This window comes from Lotus japonicus, chromosome 3, assembly GCF_012489685.1.
Source record: "Lotus japonicus ecotype B-129 chromosome 3, LjGifu_v1.2".
NCBI classification, from domain to species: Eukaryota; Viridiplantae; Streptophyta; class Magnoliopsida; order Fabales; family Fabaceae; genus Lotus; species Lotus japonicus.
Window position 1 is genome coordinate 38,367,018 of NC_080043.1, and position 8,429 is coordinate 38,375,446.

Sequence of the window (8,429 nt, forward strand, 5' to 3'; positions counted from 1 at the left end):
CCAACAACTGGTGGAGAAAGCTCGTGAAGTGGAGTCAATGAAGAATCGCCAGAGGGGCAAGTCTGATGGTGGAGGTCCGATTCGTTCTGGGCAGAGGCCGACCGGAAGGTTTGATGGACAGAGACAAGCTGGTAGGTTTGACAGGGGCAAGGCTCCGATGAAGAAGCCTTACCAACGCCCTGCTGACAGGGTATCTTTTGCTGGAAGAGGCGAAGCCTGTGTTCCTAAGGATGATGTCATCTGCTTCAAGTGCAACCAGAAGGGGCACTATGCTAATGAGTGTGGGAAGGAGATTATATGCTGGAAGTGTTAGAAGCCAGGGCACATTGAGAGGGATTGTCCTAATGCTGCTAAGACCGAGCCAGTACTGAATGCTACCAGGGTAAAGCGACCTTCTGCTCCAGGTCGTGTGTTTGAGATGTCTGGCGAACAAGCTGCTGTGACCGATGATCTTATCCAGGGTACGTGTGTTATCGCTGGAACTTCTTTAATGGTGTTATTTGATTCTGGTGCTACACACTCATTCATAGCTGAGGAATGTGTGGAAAAGTTAGGATTACTAACTGCTGATTTACCATTCGATTTGGTGGTGACGACCCCTGTCGCCGATCGATTAGTTACGCGCACGACATGCTTGCAATGTCCGTTGATTTATGAGGATCGGAAGTTTCTTGCGAACCTCGTCTGTTTGGGGCTTAAAGAGCTCGATGTGATTCTGGGAATGGATTGGTTGGCGCAGTATCACGTTCTCTTGGACTGTGCTAACAAGGCCGTAGTCTTCCCGGATCCTAGCGTTACGGATTACTTGAATTCGTGCAATTTGGGAAAGGGTTCACCAGCATTCGTGAACTCTATCGTGGCTGAGGCGAAGAACGACGCCGACGTACACAACATTTTGGTGGTGCAAGACTTTGTGGATGTATTTCCAGATGATGTGCCTGGATTACCGCCAGTAAGAGAAACGGAGTTCTCCATTGACATTATGCCCGGTACAGGACCGATATCAATGGCGCCATATCGGATGGCACCAGCAGAGTTGACGGAGTTAGCAAAGCAGTTAGAGGATCTCTCCTCCAAGGGATTCATCCGACCGAGTGTGTCGCCTTGGGGAGCGCCAGTGTTGTTGGTAAAGAAGAAGGACAGAAGATCCAGACTATACGTGAACTACCGACAGCTCAACAAGGTGACAGTGAAGAATCGTTATCCGATGCATCGGATAGATGATTTGATGGATCAACTTCGGGGTGCTACTGTGTTCTCGAAGATAGATCTGAAGTCAGGATATCATCAGATCCGTGTCAAGGAGACTGACATCCAGAAGACCGCATTCAGAACTCGATATGGGCATTGTGAGTACCTCGTGATGCCGTTTGGAGTTACCAATGCACCCGCAGTATTTATGGACTACATGAACCGTGTGTTCAGACCATTTCTGGACAAGTTCGTGGTGGTGTTCATTGACGACATTCTGATTTACTCGAAGAGTAAAGAAGAACACGAAGAGCATTTGCGTCAAGTGCTAGGAGTATTGCAAGGGGAAGGAGCTATATGCTAATGGCTCGAAGTGTGAGTTCTGGATGGAAGAGGTGAAGTTCCTAGGTCATGTCATATCAAGTCAGGGTGTGGCTGTTGACCCCAGCAAAATTGAATCGATCATGTCATGGGAACAACCTAAGATAGCAAGCGACATAAGAAGTTTTGTCGGACTCGCTGGCTACTATAGACGCTTCGTGAAGGATTATGCAAAGTTGACTTCACCATTGACTCAGTTGACAAAGAAGAATCAACCTTTTGCATGGACGGAGAAATGTGAAGAGAGTTTCCAAGAGATGAAGAAGCGACTGACTACTGCACTGATACTAGCCTTACCCAAGGAAGGAGAACCATATGACGTTTATTGTGACGCTTCACATAATGAGTTGGGTTGTGTAATGATGCAGGAGAAGAAAGTGATTGCTTATGCTTCGCGACAACTGAAGATTCACGAGAAGAACTATCCTACGCATGATTTGGAATTGGCTGCTATAGTGTATGCTCTCAAGATTTGGAGGCATTACCTGTATGGCAGTATGTTCACGATCTACAGTGATCACAAGAGTCTGAAGTATTTGTTCGATCAGAAGGATCTGAACATGAGGCAACGAAGGTGGATGGAATTCCTGCAGGACTACGAGTTTGACCTACAGTAACATCCGGGGAAAACCAATGTTGTAGCTGACGCTCTTAGTCGAAAGGCTATGCATGTATCCTCGCTGATGGTCAAGGAGTTAGAACTGCTGGAGGCGTTTTGAGATCTGAGTTTGGATGTGAAGATAGCTCCAGGGAAGCTTAGTTTCGGGATGGTGACGGTGTCGAGTGGGCTCTTGGATGAGATCAAATCAAAGCAAGAGACCGATGAAGGATTACTTGAGTGGCGCAAACTAGTTACTCAAGGGAAGGCGCCAGAATTTTCAATCGGAAGCGATAACATCCTGCGTTGTAAAGGGCGAGTTTGTGTACCCAATGACGCAACTATGAGAAGGTTGATCTTGGATGAAGGTCACAAGAGCAGGTTGAGCATTCATCCGGGAATGAACAAGATGTATCAAGACTTGAAACTTCATTTCTGGTGGCCTGGGATGAAGAAACAAGTAGCTGAGTATGTGTCGACATGCTTGACTTGTTAGAACGCTAAGGTGGAACATCAGAAGCCAGCAGGAAAACTACAGTCGTTGGATGTTCCGGAGTGGAAATGGGATAGCATCTCTATGGACTTCGTGACGGCGTTACCCCTAACACGAAGAAGATTTGATGCAATTTGGGTAGTGGTTGATCGATTGACGAAGACTGCTCACTTCGTGCCGATCAGTCTGAATTACAAGGTGGAGAAACTAGCAGAGATCCACATTGCAAAGATTGTTCGTCTGCATGGGGTACCATCTAGCATTGTGTCGGACAGAGACTCGAGGTTTACCTCACGTTTCTGGGGAGCTTTGCAACAAGCTTTAGGAACCAAGCTGAGATTGAGTTCCGCTTATAATCCACAGACGGATGGGCAAACCGAAAGGACTATTCAATCCTTGGAGGATTTGCTAAGAGCTTGTGTGCTAGATCATAAAGGAAGCTGGGATGAGTTGTTGCCGCTGATTGAGTTCACCTACAACAACAGCTTTCATGCGAGCATCGGGATGGCACCTTATGAAGCTTTGTATGGTCGGAGGTGTCAGACGCCTTTGTGCTGGCATCAAGATGGGGAGCACTTAGTGATTGGACCCGAGCTGGTTCAGCAAACCACCGAAGAAGTAAAGCGAATTCAAGAAAAGATGAGGATCTCGTAGAGTCGTCAGAAGAGTTACGCTGACAATCGAAGGAAAGAGCTGGAATTTCAAGCTGGAGATCATGTCTTCTTACGGGTTACCCCGATGACAGGTGTTGGGAGGGCGATCAAGTCTAAGAAGCTTACTCCAAAGTTCATTGGACCGTACCAGATTACGGAACGAGTTGGGCCAGTGGCATATAGGATTGCGTTGCCGCCTTTCCTATCCCATATCCATGATGTGCTTCATGTGTCGCAATTGCGAAAGTATATGGCTGATGATTCTCATGTTCTTGAACCAGATGACATTCAGCTAAAGGATGATCTGACGGTGGTGATGCCACCCATCAAGATCGTCGACAGGAGCACGAAGCGCTTGAGAAACAAGTAAGTATCCTTAGTCAAGGTTGTATGGAATCAAGCGACGGGCGATGCGACTTGGGAATTAGAGGATAAAATGCGGGAGTCACATCCCGATTTGTTTGTAAACCCTTAAGTTTCGAGGGCGAAAATATTTTAAGGAGGGTGGTATTGTAAGGCCCTATTTTAGTTTGTTTTGTTTTTGAGATAGATTGAATAAAATGAGGGTTTTGTTCAAGTTTGGAAATTGGCAGATTACAACTGTCAACTTGTGTGAAATTTTAGAGGGTCTTAACGACCACATGTGGTAAAACTTCCTTCATGTGAGTTGTAGCCCTTTAAGTGTAGAAACTTCTCGAAGTGGAATCAGGTCATTCCGACCCCTGTAGCTCGAGATATTCGATTTTGACCGAGTGTGGTTCTAGCAGTAAAGGGCCAGCGAATTAATTTGTGCATTTTTATTTTATTTCCGAATTTGGTTAGGTTATTTAATTAAAAAGAGTAGGTTTTTAATTAAATAAGACCTGGTTAGGTTTTTTAATTAATTGGGTCAGAGGTGATGAGATTTGGACTTGAAAAGGGAAAACCAAACCCTAGCCCACTTGTGGTTTGCATGGGATTTTAGCCAAGGGGGGAAACCCTATTCTTTCACAATCAGAAAACAGAGATACACTACAACACCTTCACGTGAAAAACAAAGAGAGAGCAGAAGAGAGAAAAGAGAGGACATGTGAGAGAAGAGAAGGGAGCCGCCGCCCAAGCCCCCACCATCGTCGTCGATCACGCGCGCGAGCAAGGGAGAGAGCGCGAAGAGAGAGGGATTCACGAGGGAGAGGAAAGATAGAACAGGGACATCAACTTTTGAACCTTCTTTTCATCTCCAAACTTCTGTTTTTCCATCACCAAACAAGGTAAGGACTGGTCCTAGGTTTGGGTAGTATGTTAGGGTCTTGCTATGGAAATTTCATGAAAAAAGATGTGATCATGAATGTTTTTGCATGAGTTCTATGAACATGTTTATTGCTGGACTTCGATGCTTGAAATACCATGTCTAATAATCCTTATTTGATGATGTTGATTTGGAGCTATGATTTTATGTGAAAATCTTATAAATACATGCTATGTTTGGCTTGTACTTCAAATGTTACAACGTTAATGGTGTGGGATGTTGAATCTGAAATTTTTGAGTGATTGTATGGTTGTTTGGGGGCTGGACTAAGGCCTATGAGGTTGAAAATGAGGGAAGCAAATTGTTTTCCAAACTCTACAGCCCCATTGATTTTCGGCCGAACCCTATTTCCAAGGGTTCGGGGCACTTTTTCCTTTCTTTTCATGCATGGGTCGTTAGTCAAGTTTTTTAAAGAATTTTCCATGCTATGTCATGCATGATTTGCCATCTTTGCTAATGCAAACTTACTTGTAATGACTTGAAATCCTTATGTGATGAGTTCTAAAATTTTGGGATGATCAATGTGTTGTTTGGGGCTGTACTAGGGCTTGGGTGATCAAAGAGAAAGAAAAGAAAAATTTTTGGAAACCCTAAGGCCCTTTTGAGGCTCGGCGGAACCCTACTTTTGGGGGTTCGGTGAATTCTTTTCTTTCGTTTTAATATGCAAGCCTTAGGATACCTTACTTGATAATTTTATCATGATATATTATGCATGAGAGTATGTTTATGCCATACCTCAAGGGAATTGTATTGTTATTGGAGAATTGGTCAAGGGTCGCTCATCCAGCTGTAATTCCCTTGGGCGCTTGGTGTAAGACCCAAGTTTTTAAGCTTAGAATAAGTGGAAGAGATTTCCATTTACGATTAGGCTTGACGTATCGTGAAGGAAAAAAACCTGAACAAGAGTTTATCGAATGGAATAAATTTATGAAGGAGAAAGTTCAGGAAAAGTCTAAGGATTGCATCAAAGTCGATAAAAGTTATAGCACGATTACCTAGGGCAAAAACACTAGTAAATAGCTAGTTTACACTTAAAGAGACGATGGAAACTAATTCCAAAAATCTTCAGAGAAATGTTAGAACTTCTCTTAATCCATATATAACAATCGTTTCAAGGCGAAACTCTTGAATGTACGAACGTCCGTTTCCAATCCTCGGAGGTTTGCCGAAACTAAAACCCTGATAGTTCAAGAAACCTAAAATCAACCGACGATGAAGACTTTTTCTATTCGGAGCTCCAAATGAAGATTCCACACGCGTACACCCATTTCTATTGATGTTATCAATCTTTCTTCAGAAGGAAGTTTTCTCTTCCGACATGCACTGCAAAAAGTAACTTATCGGGTAAAATAGATTTACACCGACTTTGGATTGTTTACCTTAATTCCAAGAAATCTCTTTTGAGTTTTGGAATTCTGTCGCCAAAACCTATCTTAGAATTCCCAGAAGAATGCGCAGGAAAAATCGGAATCACTCTTATATTTTTATCTTAACTCTATGAGTTAAATCCTCCGATATCTAAAGGAATCTGTACCGGTTTACAAAATATCTATTCATCCTTATCCGATCTTTGATAAATATCTATTCATCCTTATCCGATCTTTGATAAATATCTATTCATCCTTATCCGATCTTTGATAAATATCTATTCATCCTTATCCGATCTTTGATAAATATCTTCCATTTCATTCACTATATATATGTGTAGCTTGAAGAATGAAAAGAAAACAAAAATCTCACCCAAAAACCCACCCAAACCCGCGGCCACAAGTGGAGAAGGAGGAGAAGATTTTCTCGCCGATTCTTGCTTGATCGTTCCACAGTTCGTTGCTACGCGTAGGCCTCAAGGTACTGATGCTAATCCTTACTTCTGATCGTAAATTCTGCCGCTTTTCTCTATGCTTTTCTGTGCTCTAAGTTTTGAGCTTTTTGCAAAACTATCCAAATAACTTCATCTTTCTATCTAAACTTATTCCCTGCGTGCCCCTGAGCATGTTTAGCGGATTACATTTTGCTGATTCTCGCCGAATTGCCGCCGAGTTTCAATTCTGCTCATAATACCCATTTTTGGCTAAAGTTTCAACCTTTGGGCTTAAAACCCTTGACTGAGCTTAGCGTTAGTAAGATTAGTCGTCATATTCGTCGTTAGTATCAACCCCATCTAATTTTTTTTTTCGAAATTCCAATTTTGAAATTCTGAGCTAAAAATATTGACCAAAATACCCCTGCGACAGTTTTCGATCCGATAATTTTTCCGAGTTTAGATTCACCTTAGTTACGGCTAATAATAACCTAGGATCCAAGTTTGATCGAAGAAAAATCGACACACACAGTTACCATGTGTGGCCGAGAGCTACCCAAGGAGGAGGAAGAAAATTCTTTTTTCGAAAACTTGTCCTTTCGCGCTAGATTATCGTACCTCGGAGTATATGCTACTTCGGGTAACCTTAGTGAGTATTGATTGCTGAGTTTCTGATTGATTATGATGGAATTCTGTTGTTTTTGCTCTAAGGTTCTTTTGAGGAATTTCCCGAAGAACAAGGAGCTGATTGTGAAGGAGCGTTTGAAGAGAACCCTGGAGAATCTACAGGTGAGGGCTTCTTACTGAACTATTAGTTAATGCTTTAGGTGTCGACACATTCGACTTGATTTACTGTTTATGCACTTGTTTGTGTTTGATTGGGAAAAGTTTTCTGAGGCTTCAGCTGACAATGGTGATTATTCATCTACTGACTGTTTTTGAGTTTGAATTACATGCTATGTGCTAAATGGTTAATCTAGGATGTGTGATATCTGCTTTATATGCTAAGTGCTACATGGTTATTCTAGGATGTGTTGATATATGTGCCATGATTGCTGACTGTGCTAATTTAACTATGCCATCATACATATGTTTGTGGTACTTGAGAGTGAGGATAACGGGCAAGTCATGCCGAATTTTTATGAGATTTTGAGGAAGTTTGACGGGACGAACGGAGTTCGGGCCTTGTTATTAATTTAGTGGATCGAGACATTCTCTGGGAATTACTTGGGATTATGGGATCTTTGAAGACTCATAGGAAATACGATAAGACTAAAAGGAAACTATTTTTACAAGGAAAATTCATAAGATATTAAACAACCTCTAAACCTTTAAATAATGATAACAATCTTGGATGCAAGCTTAGGATTGAATATTAGTTTTGGAAAAGGAGAATTGTCGTCGAATCCAAGTTATGGGAGAATTGTAAGTTCCTGAGTACGTTGATACTTCTTCGCTCTTTGAGCAGTTTGTTTAGCCATCCAAGGGATGAGCCGAGAAGTTTCACAGAGGCGTGAGACCTTGTGAAAGCGTGAATCTTCACTGAGGCGTGAGACCTCGTGGAAAGCATGGATCTTCACTGAGGCGTGAGACCTCGTGAACAACATGAAACTTCATTGAAGCGTGAGACTTCGTGCAAGTGTGTAAATTCACTGAGGCGTGAGACCTTGTGAAAGCATAAAACTTCACTGAAGCGTGAGACTTCGTGATTGTATAAGACTTCACTGAAGCGTGAGACTTCGTGAGAGCATGGATGACTCGAAGAGTTATCGTGAGTGATTGCACTCTTTTTATGATTAATTGTAGTTTGTCGCAGAATCGACATTTTCCTTAGGGTATTCTTTTTAGAGACAATAAGTTAACTAGAACACGTGGCGACGTGTCGAGTGAGGTCGGAGGCGTTGTTTGACTAATCACTTTGCATTCATGCACTCATTTTGAGGTATTAACACGGGACGAACTCCGGACCTCGGTGGATTCCAAAATGGTCATAAGACCCGGATTTCCATATAAGAACACTGCTG

At 42.6% G+C, this 8,429-nt stretch overlaps 1 protein-coding gene across 1 annotated transcript; it reads left to right on the forward strand.

Annotated features, from left to right (window-relative positions):
- Nucleotides 1-418: 418 nt before the first annotated feature.
- LOC130744101 (uncharacterized) lies at nt 419-3,686 on the forward strand. Its single transcript, XM_057596293.1, has 2 exons — nt 419-1,094; nt 3,598-3,686. Exons 1-2 carry the CDS (start codon nt 419-421, stop codon nt 3,684-3,686), a joined length of 765 nt encoding a protein of 254 aa, XP_057452276.1.
- Nucleotides 3,687-8,429: the final 4,743 nt, after the last annotated feature.